At 49.0% G+C, this 13,651-nt stretch overlaps 1 protein-coding gene across 1 annotated transcript; it reads left to right on the forward strand.

Annotated features, from left to right (window-relative positions):
* The first annotated feature begins 12,800 nt into the window (after nucleotides 1-12,800).
* Nucleotides 12,801-13,409, forward strand: LOC114844401 (histone H1-like). Its single transcript, XM_029131762.2, has one exon. The coding sequence runs from the start codon at nucleotides 12,810-12,812 to the stop codon at nucleotides 13,407-13,409; it is 600 nt and encodes a 199-aa protein (XP_028987595.1). The 5' UTR covers nucleotides 12,801-12,809.
* The last annotated feature ends 242 nt before the right edge of the window (nucleotides 13,410-13,651 follow it).

The raw sequence follows: 13,651 nt of genomic DNA on the forward strand, positions 1-13,651 counted from the left end.
TTTGAGGTTACCTATGTTATCTATGTTTGATTGTTTGTAAATGTTAAATAGTAGTTTGTTATTATATTCGTCCATTTGAATTTTCAAGATCTAGATAGTTTCCTCCTCAGATATACTTATTTTTGTTTTATATTAACATATTGTTTTCCTACTATGTTGTAATGAATATTTCTATATTTTATTTACTTCTATACATTTCAAATTTAAAAAAATCTTTCATTCTATGTGTTAGTACTTTCCACAGTATAATGTGAGAATAGTCAGACTCTTTATTATTTTATGGATTTCTTGCTTTAATTCCACCACTATTTCTGCGTCCTTCAATATCCCAGTGTTTAATTTCCAGAAACTCTTGGAATGGTATAAGGACCAGAATATACAGAGGTTGTGACCAGGAGATGATCAGAAAAAATTATGTAGTATTGTTTTGTAGCTTTGAACTTGGAAATCTGATGACACATATATTCATATATAGCAGCTAAAATGCAAACGATTTGAACCGAACAAAGGCTGGAGAGTCTTGGACTCATCCAAATTGCGTTGCAGCACCTTGCAACACTGTCTCTCTCTGTCGCTGTAGCTATTAGTATCAACTGTTCTAGCCATTAGCATTCCTTATGCAGGAGGGGAGCTAGAATATAAACAAAGAACCTTCTGGAGTGCATACATCAAATATTTATCAAGCATGTATCTACGTTTGGGAAGGCAGAAAGTGGATCACGTCTTGTAAGAACAGAGCCCTTTATCAACCTCAAGCCCAGAATAAATATACCATTTAAATAAAGGGAGGCATCCAACTGAAAGGTGCATTACCGCCACCTAGAGTGTTCTGCTAGAGTGCACAGTGAGAGACTGAAACGCAATGTTGCAGGTACATTTAGGGGTCCAGGTTTGTCTGGGTGGGGCTGAACCTGATTCTGTGAGAGGCTAAAAGACTGCAGACGTACACAGTCCAGGAAATTTGAAACCAATGGTTCTTGAACCGGATTGGATAAACTCGCAAAATGTGAAATAAGTAGGGAGTGTACTTCTATCTCAATCTCAAAGGTAAATCACAGTACAGCAGTTGTTTTCTTATGAATGTGTCAGCCTAAGGTACATCCCTGTTTATTTATTTGGCACCAATTGTTTGCTTAACTGATTTGCTTGATTTCAGCAGCTGGTTGCATTTAGGACTGGCTAAAGAAAACATTGAATAAACCATTAATCAAGAAGAGTATGTATATTTCTTATATACTCCTCTTTTAAAAGCAAAGCTGTCCATCACAATACGGCATTCAGCCTAATGCTGTACATGCTGCTTGTTGAACTGCAGGACAGAACAAAATAAAAAAAAAGCAGGCAAGGCAATATTATTAAGTATTACAGTGGCATAATATTCTTTACCATTAGGTAACATTTTAATAATAATGTACTAATAAAATGATGAGTGTATCAAGTGATGGCAATACTAACAATAGGTAAAATCAGATCAATCAGTAAGTTAAAGTCAGAGAGAGAATGAACATTAAGGGTAAGTAATTACAAATCCAACAAGTGCCACGGAAGTTTACATTCGTCAATAGTTCTTTGTCTCTTTAATTCTTGGAGTGTTTGTTTTAAAACTGTGTCACTATCAATTACGATTTGATTTATAACCATTTTGCACCTTGTTTTCCAGAGTCGAACAGTGACCATGGAGATGATCCACTGGAAGAGTTGAGTTCATTTGGGGGTCCATTTGTCTTCCAGTATCCCGTAAATAACGGAATTATAAGTTATTTTAAAATCCAAACCCAGGTCTTTCAGCCTGTTCCAAACCTCCTGCGCTCTGTAACAGTCAAGTAAAACATGCTGCTGACCATGGAGATGATCCACTGGAAGAGTTGAGTTCATTTGGGGGTCCATTTGTCTTCCAGTATCCCGTAAATAACGGAATTATAAGTTATTTTAAAATCCAAACCCAGGTCTTTCAGCCTGTTCCAAACCTCCTGCGCTCTGTAACAGTCAAGTAAAACATGCTGCTGAGTCTCATTGTCGTTGCAGTGTCATGGGACACTGTTTGGTCGTTACGTAGCAGCTCTATGAGACCACAGCTCTGACTGGCAATCTTCCCACGCTCATCAGCCAGCGAGTGTCCCTAGTTTTCTCCAGGAGCTTCTTGTCCTGAACAATCCTGGTGACTTCTGCGTTTCGTGAGGTAGGGAAATTTTTATATACTATTTGTTTACCATATTTATATTTTATTTTTGTGTTGTAGATTTCCTTGTTGGTGCTTTGAGTCCAGGAAAGGTTCAGATGTTTATACTCAGCAATAAAGTCTCCATAGTGCAGTTTGTAATAGGGGAAGCTGCAGGCTCTGCCGATTCTTTTGTGCGACATGGATGAGTCTCTGAGCCAGGAGGAGTTATTGGAGATAGCAGCAGATACATTTTTAACAAAGGTTATAAGTAACTTTACTTCCAAGTCCATGGCGTCTAGTCCTCCATATGCTTTTGAACAGCAGCTCTCTTTTAGTGATTTCCCTTGTAGTTCCCCAGGTCAGATTCACACATTGCTTATTGATTTTTTCTCATAAGAACAGGACTTTGGAGAGGACGAAGGTTTTGTTTATATTAATTCTTGATTTGTAATTGGTGCTTTTATTTTTCCATTTTTTAACTTCTTTTATTTCACTTAGATTGTTTTCTCAGTTTTTTTCACTGCATCTGTTATTACAGATAGTGATACCCAATATAATTATTTCTTCATTTATCTGAATGTTAATGTTTGGTTTATTATACTCCTTCAGTTTTATTATGGTTTAGTTTTGCTCCTGAGGAGTGTTAATATAACTCTAGATGTTTTAATAACAAGTCTAGTTCTTTCTGTTTTTTTATAACAACACAGACATCGTCAGTCTTAATTTAGTCAGTCTGAATTTTATCTAAAACATTATTTGTTATGACACCCCCAAGACCAGACAGAATGGAACCCACAAGCACTCTCTACACAAATTTTAACGTAGCAAATGAAAACAACAGAGCTGTAAACAACCTAACTCAAACATAACCAACCGTGGTACATGAAGCCAGAGATCGGGGTCAGACAGGTTCAAACATAGAGTCCACCATGAACACATTGACAACTGGAGGAGGCTCCATCCTCCACTTAAATAGTCCCCCAGTTAATGATGCTCCCGGAAGGAGACCAGCTGCTCAGTGCTGGCCTCTGAGGTTGGGAGGAGTCTCACAACATTATTCAGTCTATTCATTATAATTTTGGATAATATTTTATAGTCTGTATTCATGATGGTCAAGTGTCTATAATTATCCATGTCACACTCTTCCCCTTTTTTAAATATCAGACCCATAATCCTATCATAAAAACTCGAACCCATACGACCTTCCTTCAGTCTGTCATTAAACATGGTTGTAAGAAGGTCATGGACCTCTAAAATGTGGAGTTGATAAAATTCTGTCGGCAAGCAATCGGGACCAGGACTTTAGCTGGTTTATTGATTCAGTTACTTCATGAGTGGTAATTTCCCCAACTAGACAGTTTAACAAAGACGGGTTATAAGATGGGAGAGTCTTCAGTAATAATTGCATACTGTGATTATCAGTGTTTATATTTTTGTAGGCTGTTACAGAGATTTTTCTAATTGCTTCTCTTTTCTGTCTTTCCTCCTGTATTACAACATCACCCTTGTTTCTAATCTGATTAATACATTTACTTTCCAGGGTTTTCTGTCCTACAGAAGCTACATATTTTAAGTTTGCCCTGTTGTCTACATTTGCTTGTTTGCATTTGTTAAAAAGTAGTTTGTAGTCGAGTATCTTATGTGGGTTAAACTATACTCTCATAGACAAGAAGACGACACGTTGCAGTTTCGAACTTCTCAACTTTATTCCAGCCCGGCCTACCGACAGAGAGAGAGAGAGCAATAGCCCGCGCTCACCTGTACGCAGTGCGCATGTCCCTTGCCAGAGTATTGCAAACCCCGAAGGACAAAAGGGCATAAAGCATACTACACACATAAACAGAGCCCAAGCACATTCACACATAGGGCCCAAACCTTAAACAGTCTGCTTCATAGATCATTGTTGTATTCTTCTATTTGGGTTTGTAAATTTGAGAGGACCTCTTTAGGGTCAGACCTATTTTTGGTTTGTCTTAAGTTAACATACTCTTTAATAATTTTATTATAATGTATTTTTATTGAAATGTATTTTCTGTTTATTTAATTCTAGACATTTGAATTTGAAAAAGTCTTGAATTCTGTATTTTAACATTTCCTAAAGTTTTACATCAGAATTTGTCAGGCATTTCAATTAGATCAATTTATGTATTTCCTGTTTAGTTCTGCTATTATTTCTAGAATCTTTATTTATTTATTTAACTATGAGGTCTAAAACATATATCCTGTCAATTCTAGTCTTGATGTCATATCTAGTGAATTGAGAGCTGTTGGGATAATTTGTCATGATCCGTGTCTTTGTTTCTAGTTGTTCCCTGTTTTCACGTCATGTCCTGCTTGTCTTATTTTGGTTCCAGTTTCCGTTTCCTGTTTTATTTTGGTAGTCTCCCGGTCTCTGTTTTGTGTTCTAGCTTTACTTCCGGTTTCTTGTCTTGTCACAGCTGTCCCTGCTCATTACCCACACCTGCACTCTGTTAGTCATCAAGTCACTGTGTATTTAACCACCACCTGTGTCCTTAGTTCCCTGCCAGATTGTCGTATTTGAGTTCCCTGAGTGTTCGTGTTTTTCCGTGTTTATTCCTGTTTGCACCATGTATCCTGCCTGACCCTGGAGTATCTACTGACCGTGAGTTTTTGCCTGTTCCCTGCCTGTACTTTTGTCGAGCCATTTCGTGTATGACCTGGACCGTCTGACCGTGCCTTAAGAATAAACCTTTCTGATCGTAATCCTGCCTCTGTGCTGTGCATGTGGGTTCGCCGCCTGCCCGAGTCCCTGACAGAACAATCTGGCCACACTTGGACCCAGCCAGCACTTAGCCTCCGGTCAGGTCAGTGACTGTTTTTCCCCTTTGTTTTTTACGGCAAATATAACTCCCCCGCGGAAGTATGGTTTCGGTTTCATCCTCTCCGCCTCGTCGGATCGTCGTGCCTGCACCAACCTGCCCAGCTCCATGGTTATTTCCCTGGGAGGATTTCCTGCTCTCACGCGGTCCTCAGCCTCCAGTTCAGCCGCGCGCTGCTCAGTCTCCAGTTCAGCCGCGCGCTGCTCAGTCTCCAGTTCAGCCGCGCGCTGCTCAGTTTCCAAGTCAGCCGCGCGCTGCTCAGTTTCCAGTTCAGCCGCGCGCTGCTCAGTCTCCAGATCAGCCGCGCGCTGCTCAGTCTCCAGATCAGCCGCGCGCTGCTCAGTCTCCAGTTCAGCCGCGCGCTGTTCAATCTCCAGCTCAATCGTGCTTTGCCCAGTCTCCAGCTCAATCGTGTTTTGCCCAGTCTCCTGCTCAATCGTGTTTTCCCCAGTCTCCAGCCCAAGCTCCAGACGCCGCGGCCCCGTTTCACCATGCGGATCCCGGTACAGAGGTCCGGTCCACACCGCGCCCAGCGCCTCAAACGACGGACAGTCGCAGCTGCTCCGGACGGCGACGGCGGCGGCGCGGGTCCAGGATCCCGGGTCCCGCGGTCTCGGTCATGGGGACCGAGCAGCCTTCTTCCCCGACAGAGGAGCCCCTTAATTCTCTGACTGACTGTGTCCCTCTGATAACAGGCATCCCAGACAGCGTCGCCCGACGGGTCCACCTCCTCTGCTCTCCTCCAGTTGCCTTTCTCTTCGCCCACCTCATGAACACCGCCAATTCGGCTACAGACCAGGGCGCGAGAGAACAACTGTTCGAGGAAGCAGCCGCTCTCGTCCGGAGGGAGCCTGTCCTGCGTGAGGCCCTGCAACTCCCGGGCCTGCAGCCAGCGGTCGCTTCATGCCCCACCTCTCAGTCAGGTCAGCCGTGTGTTACTCATGCCCCGGTGCAGCCCTGTCGCCTCCAGGCCCCAGCCCAGTCGAACCTAGTCCAGACCCCAGATCAGCCGTGTGTCGCCCAGACCCCAGATCAGCCGTGTGTCGCCCAGACCCCAGATCAGCCGTGTGTCGCCCAGACCCCAGATCAGTCGTGTGTTGCCCAGACCCCAGTTCCGTCCTTGTCCCCGTCAGAGGGCACCGCCCGTCTGACGATTGTTAACCCCACCCAATCAGGCCCGTCGTCTTCCCCGTCGAGCTCGGCAGCCGTAAGTTGTCATGCCAGCTCCGGAGTTGACGCCGTTCCAGTCCCTGTCGGCCATGTTGCGGCCGTTCCAGTCCCTGTCGGCCATGTTGCGGCCGTTCTAGTTCCTGTCGGCTCCTCAGAGGAGGACGCCGTTCCTGTTCCCGTCGGCCATATTGAGGCCGTTCTAGTTCCAGTTCCTGTCGGCTCCTTAGAGGAGGACGCCGTTCTAGTTCCTGTCGGCTCCTCAGAGGAGGACGCCGTTCTAGTTCCTGTCGGCTCCTCAGAGGAGGACGCCGTTCCTGTTCCCGTCGGCCATATTGAGGCCGTTCTAGTTCCAGTTCCTGTCGGCTCCTCAGAGGAGGACGCCGTTCCAGTTCCTGTCGGCCAAGCAGAGGCCGTTCCAGTTCCTGTCGGCCAAGCAGAGGCCGTTCCAGTTCCTGTCGGCCAAGCAGAGGCCGTTCCAGTTCCTGTCGGCCAAGCAGAGGCCGTTCCAGTTCCTGTCGGCCAAGCAGAGGCCGTTCCAGTTCCTGTCGGCCATGTTGAGGTCGTTCCAGTTCCTGTCGGCCATGTTGAGGTCGTTCCAGTTCTTGTCGGCCATGTTGAGGTCGTTCCAGTTCTTGTCGACCAAGTTGAGGTCGTTCCAGTTCCTGTCCCTGTCGACCAAGTTGAGGTCGTTCCAGTTCCTGTTCCTGTCGGCCATGTTGAGGTCGTTCCAGTTCCTGTCCCTGTCGACCAAGTTGAGGTCGTTCCTGTTCCTGTCGGCCATGTTGAGGTCGTTCCAGTTCCTGTCCCTGTCGACCAAGTTGAGGTCGTTCCAGTTCCTGTCCCTGTCGACCAAGCTGAGGTCGTTCCAGCTCCTGTCCCTGTCGACCAAGTAGAGGTCGTTCCAGCTCCTGTCCCTGTCGACCAAGTAGAGGGCGTTCCCGTAGGCCAAGTAGAGGGCGTTCCCGTAGGCCAAGTAGAGGGCGTTCCCGTAGGCCAAGTAGAGGGCGTTCCCGTAGGCCAAGTAGAGGGCGTTCCCGTAGGCCAAGTTGAGGGCGTTCCCGTAGGCCAAGTAGAGGTCACCCCTGTCTCTGACCCCGTTCCTGTCGGCCCTGTAGCGGTCGTTCCAGTCCCCGTTCCTGTCGGCCCTGTAGCGGTCGTTCCAGTCCCCGTTCCTGTCGGCCCTGTAGCGGTCGTTCCAGTCCCCGTTCCTGTCGACCCTGTAGCGGTCGTTCCAGTCCCCGTTCCTGTCGACCCTGTAGCGGTCGTTCCAGTCCCCGTTCCTGTCGGCCCTGTAGCGGTCGTTCCAGTCCCCGTTCCTGTCGGCCCTGTAGCGGTCGTTCCAGTCCCCGTTCCTGTCGGCCCTGTAGCGGTCGTTCCAGTCCCCGTCACCCGTGGAGCCGTAGCGCCCGCCGGCCCCCAGGAGGAGGTCGCGCCAGTCGCAGTTCCTGCGCACCTCCAGGAGGAGGTCGCGCCAGTCGCAGTTCCTGCGCACCTCCAGGAGGAGGTCGCGTCAGCCGCAGTTCCTGCGCGCCTCCAGGAGGAGGTCGCGTCAGCCGCAGTTCCTGCGCGCCTCCAGGAGGAGGTCGCGCCAGCCGCAGTTCCTGCGCGCCTCCAGGAGGAGGTCGCGCCAGCCGCAGTTCCTGCGCGCCTCCAGGAGGAGGTCGCGCCAGCCGCAGTTCCTGCGCGCCTCCAGGAGGAGGCCGCGCCAGCCGCAGTTCCTGCGCGCCTCCAGGAGGAGGCCGCGCCAGCCGCAGTTCCTGCGCGCCTCCAGGAGGAGGCCGCGCCAGCCGCAGTTCCTGCGCGCCTCCAGGAGGGGGTCGCGTCAGCCGCAGTTCCTGCGCGCCTCCAGGAGGGGGTCGCGCCAGTCGCAGTTCCTGCGCACCTCCAGGAGGAGGTCGCGCCAGTCGCAGTTCCTGCGCGCCTCCAGGAGGAGGTCGCGTCAGCCGCAGTTCCTGCGCGCCTCCAGGAGGAGGTCGCGCCAGTCGCAGTTCCTGCGCACCTCCAGGAGGAGGTCGCGCCAGTCGCAGTTCCTGCGCACCTCCAGGAGGAGGTCGCGCCAGTCGCAGTTCCTGCGCGCCTCCAGGAGGAGGTCGCGCCAGCCGCAGTTCCTGCGCGCCTCCAGGAGGAGGTCGCGCCAGCCGCAGTTCCTGCGCGCCTCCAGGAGGAGGTCGCGCCAGCCGCAGTTCCTGCGCGCCTCCAGGAGGAGGTCGCGCCAGCCGCAGTTCCTGCGCGCCTCCAGGAGGAGGTCGCGCCAGCCGCAGTTCCTGCGCGCCTCCAGGAGGAGGTCGCGCCAGCCGCAGTTCCTGCGCGCCTCCAGGAGGAGGTCGCGCCAGCCGCAGTTCCTGCGCGCCTCCAGGAGGAGGTCGCGCCAGCCGCAGCTCCTGCGCGCCTCCAGGAGGAGGCCGCGCCAGCCGCAGTTCCTGCGCGCCTCCAGGAGGAGGCCGCGCCAGCCGCAGTTCCTGCGCGCCTCCAGGAGGAGGCCGCGCCAGCCGCAGTTCCTGCGCGCCTCCAGGAGGAGGCCGTCGTAGTTCCTGCCGACCTCCAGGAGGGGGTCGCTCCCGCCGTAGTTCCTGCCGACCTCCAGGAGGGGGTCGCTCCCGTCGTAGTTCCTGCCGACCTCCAGGAGGGGGTCGCTCCCGCCGTAGTTCCTGCCGACCTCCAGGAGGGGGTCGCTCCCGTCGTAGTTCCTGCCGACCTCCAGGAGGGGGTCGCTCCCGTCGTAGTTCCTGCCGACCTCCAGGAGGGGGTCGCTCCCGTCGTAGTTCCTGCCGACCTCCAGGAGGGGGTCGCTCCCGTCGTAGTTCCTGCGGACCCCCAGGAGGGGGTCGCTCCCGTCGTAGTTCCTGCCGACCTCCAGGAGGGGGTCGCTCCCGTCGTAGTTCCTGCGGACCCCCAGGAGGGGGTCGCTCCCGTCGTAGTTCCTGCCGACCTCCAGGAGGGGGTCGCTCTCGTCGTAGTTCCTGCCGACCTCCAGGAGGGGGTCGCTCCCGTCGTAGTTCCTGCCGACCTCCAGGAGGGGGTCGCTCCCGTCCCGGCTCCGGCCGCACCGGCATCGGTTCCTGGCGGCCCGGTTCCGGCTGCGCCTGCATCGGTTCCGGCCTCTCGTCGCGGTGGGCCAAGGAGGACGCCGCTGGTCCCTGCCTCGTCCTCGTCTCGGCCGCCGGACTGGTGGTCTTGCCCTCGGCGCCTCCTGCTGCCCGGATGGCGCTGCCTCCTGCGGCGACGTCCGCCTCGACTCCTCAGCCCATTGGATCAGCGTCCGCCTGGTGGACGCTGCCATGCGGGGTGGTCCCCGGGGACATCGTCCCAGCTCAAGGGCACTAAGAGTGCCATCCTGGCTCAGCGGCTGCTGAGCAGGATCTCGCCACGCCGTCACCCTCCGTGACGGAATCCCTGAACTTCGTGTCTTCCCTGTTCGTGGACTTTGTTGTGGACTATTGTTTTGGCCCTCCCCCGGTCCTCCCTCCACCCACCCTGCTCATGTACCTTGAGGGGTAGGGATTCGGTCCCTCCGCCTGGGACCACCCTCCGCCCGCCCTGGTTTGGGGGGGAGGCTTCCGTAGGCGCCGTGGAAGGCGCCATAGGGGGGGGGGTACTGTCATGATCCGTGTCTTTGTTTCTAGTTGTTCCCTATTTTGTTTCCTTATTTTGGTTCCAGTTTCCGTTTCCTGTTTTATTTTGGTAGTCTCCCGGTCTCTGTTTTGTGTTCTAGCTTTACTTCCGGTTTCTTGTCTTGTCACAGCTGTCCCTGCTCATTACCCACACCTGCACTCTGTTAGTCATCAAGTCACTGTGTATTTAACCACCACCTGTGTCCTTAGTTCCCTGCCAGATTGTCGTATTTGAGTTCCCTGAGTGTTCGTGTTTTTCCGTGTTTATTCCTGTTTGCACCATGTATCCTGCCTGACCCTGGAGTATCTACTGACCGTGAGTTTTTGCCTGTTCCCTGCCTGTACTTTTGTCGAGCCATTTCGTGTATGACCTGGACCGTCTGACCGTGCCTTAAGAATAAACCTTTCTGATCGTAATCCTGCCTCTGTGCTGTGCATGTGGGTTCGCCGCCTGCCCGAGTCCCTGACATAATTAACTCTACATGTACAGTATCTCTCAAATTTGCTTCTTGACATATTTCCTTTAAAAGGTTGTCTTCTCTACTTAAATAATCTATTAATTATTTGAAAAAAATAACATTTAGTGGAATACTGTGATTTATGTAAAACCTCTTGTTATTATTACTTGTGTCCTTTCCCGAAAAGCCACTGGCCAAAAGTTGTAAGCTTCATGTAAATTAGATGTGTGGGCTCATGTACAAAATGTACATGACCATAACTAATTATTTTATGATTATGTTACATGTTATATTAACCACTGAAGTTGTCTTAAAGTGATTTTCATTTTCCATAGAGGATGCATAGTTATTTTTTATATTGATTGTTTATATGAATTTAGATGTCTTTAAATGCAACAAGACACCGCTGATGTCACGGGGTTACAGGAGAACAGTTTTTGCATTTCATGATTAAGTCTTTTACTCAATGCCAAATGTTCTAAAATGACTAAAATATTTTTTCACTGTTGTCTGTCTGATCATGACCATGTCATTTTCAGAAAAACAGCTTAACCTGCCATATTGTGATATTACCATTTTGGGAAACTCACACAATACATAAATAAAATAATAATAATTATGGAATTATGGAATTATTTGATGATTTATGCATAGCATAGCGAGGCAGGTGTGATAATGTAACATCTCTACACAAACGGCGATAGGAATGAGATGGTGCATGCAGTTTGATTAGGCTAAACAGATGTTCCACGGTAATCAGATAGAGGGGTCAAAAGGCAAAAGCAACTTAAGGATTGTGCGCTCTTTGCATCACACCTTCGTGGTGTATGCACTGATCTCCCCGGCTGGTTTTTGGTTTGTTGATGTGCACGATCAGCATCCACGTTTTTGATTTGCTTATCCCCATTAACATGCACAAATAAACCCTTTCTCAAACGGTTCAATGCCTCAGGAGGCTTCTCGACATTACTACCAGCAACAAGAGTTAGAGATCAACAAAGAACCAGGTGATTAGAGAATGCAGATACTTGTTCTTTGTTACCAACAGATCAGTTACTCATAACTGAAGTTAGCTTGCTTTGTACAACTTCTAGATAGAGGTATTGATCAACAAAACTAAACAAAAACCAGTCTAGAACTTAAAAGTATCAACATTCTGTACATGTATGTGACTGTGAGGGAGAGTGAAGGGGTGCAGCCCACATTTATCCCTAATGCAGAAAAAAAACAAGGAAGAAGAAGTAAAGAAGGGCTCCATTTCTGGTCTATAATTAGATATAAGATAATATTATACAGTACTAAGTTTAGAAGACCAAAGACTAGGTGCCTAGTCTATAATCCTCCATATTTGGTGCTTTTAAACTAAAGTTCTCTTTTGGTTATTTAACTGACATAAATGTCATGTCATCTTTGCGTTTTTTATTTGAATATTTATTGTGTATTTGTATGTATTTAATTGTTACATGTGAACCTGGAACTAAGGTGTGTGTTCGCTGGAGATGTTTGCTGGTGCATGTGGAAGAAAGGGAAAGTGTGGGAAGTGGCTCAGGTTTTTGAACCGTTCGTTTGATATTTTTGGCATTTGTAACCATTCCCTGTAGTGTGTGCGCAGCCAGCAATGTATGTTATTTTGCATTTGTTGTCTGTGGTCTGTTGTGGTTCTGTTTGTTTCTTCACATTGTGATGTCTTACTGTCCGTCAAAGTTTAATGGTGGATTTCGTTGGATTTATCCATCTGTGACGCTAAAGAACTGCTTTGTTATCTGCTTGGAGGGAGTGACAGGTGACTTCCCCAGGTCAGGTTCACACATGATGTGGTGACGTTTGATGTGAGCAGTGAGTCAGAGACTCCGTGTAGTGGTCTCTCTAGGAGCTGCGCATCTCCAGGAGCCGGAGACGGACGGCCAGGATTGTAGCCAACCTGTTCTCTTCCTGTATGGATGTTAATAACGAAGATGGAAGATGATGAACATGAAAGAAGATGGAAGATGTTGAACAGCGCACTTGTTAAATAAATACAACTACTCAAGATAGTGTGCATTTTTGAACTAAGATGACAGACGGAGGAGAAATTGTTACGAACACAACACGACCCCTCTCATCCAGGACATGAACACTTTCACTTTCACTTTCACTCTAATCCATCAGGACCAGGACCTCACGCCACAAGAACAGCTTCTTCCCCACTGTAGTCAGTCTATTGAACTGTACCTTTATATGCTGAAATGCATCACCTGCTAACACCAAGTCAAATTCCTCGTGCTTTGCAGTGGACTCAACAGGACCTAGCAATAAAGCTTTTCAGATTTTGATTCTGATTTATTTAGTTTTCACCTGCAGTTTTTTTACAGGCTGTTACTGATAATACGGTGACGTGTAAAACTCATGTTAAACATTTGAATAAGCTCACTTGAAAAAACATGAATTAAACAGTCAAATACTGTCTACTAAATGTGCCCATGTGTTGAAACAACAACAACAATATAAAATGATTGTTTACAATATGCTATAACTAGTGATGGGCTGGTTGAAGCAGAAGACGCTAGTATTGTGAAACTACTTTGACAAAATGGCAGAAAAAGTGCCAGCAGCTGCAGCTCCAGCCCCGGCCAAAGCCGCCAAAAAGAAGGCCACCAAGCCCAAGAAGAGCGGCCCCAGCGTGGGCGAACTCATCGTTAAAGCCGTGTCCGCGTCCAAGGAGCGGACCGGCGTTTCCCTTTCCGCCATGAGGAAGGCTCTGGCTGCCGGAGGATACGACGTAGAGAAGAACAAGGCGCGGGTCAGGCTCGCTATCAAGAACCTGGTCAGTAAAGAAGTCCTGATCCAGACCAAGGGAACCGGCGCATCCGGCTCCTTCAAGATCAACAAGAAGACCGACACCAAGCCCAAGAAGACAGCGGCCAAAAAGCCTGCTCCCAAAGCCAAGAAGGCCGCAGCCAAGAAACCCACAGCCGCTAAGAAGCTCAAACCAGCTGCAGCAAAGAAGTCGGCGGCCGCTAAGAAGTCTCCGAAGAAGGCGAAGAAGCCCGCAGCGGCCAAGAAGGCAAAGAGCCCCAAGAAGACAGCAAAAAGCCCCAAAAAGGTGGTGAAGAAGGCCGCTGCTGCCAAGAAGCCTCCGGCCAAGAAGGCAGCGAAGCCCAAAGCCAAGAAAAGCGCGGCCAAGAAGTAAGCGGATCGGTCCACAACGGTTCTCACCCAAAGGCTCTTTCCAGAGCCAACACTTCAGCTGGAGAGCAAAACCTGTTCTGTGACCTGGAAAACGCAGTAAAGCAGTGTTTCACTTTTTAAATACAACTTTTTCAAAACAGTTATTACTTTTGCTGCAAGTATTATAACATATATGCACATCCAACAACATGTTATTCAAAAGTAAAGAAAATCAGACTAATATTAAAGGTAGCAACAACAACC

Source organism: Betta splendens, chromosome 17 (assembly GCF_900634795.4).
Source record: "Betta splendens chromosome 17, fBetSpl5.4, whole genome shotgun sequence".
Lineage (NCBI taxonomy): Eukaryota > Metazoa > Chordata > Actinopteri > Anabantiformes > Osphronemidae > Betta > Betta splendens.

Bases quoted from the DNA above. Each gene is read 5' to 3' on its own strand.
- LOC114844401 (XM_029131762.2), top strand. From the start codon at position 12,810: ATGGCAGAAAAAGTGCCAGCAGCTGCAGCTCCAGCCCCGGCCAAAGCC.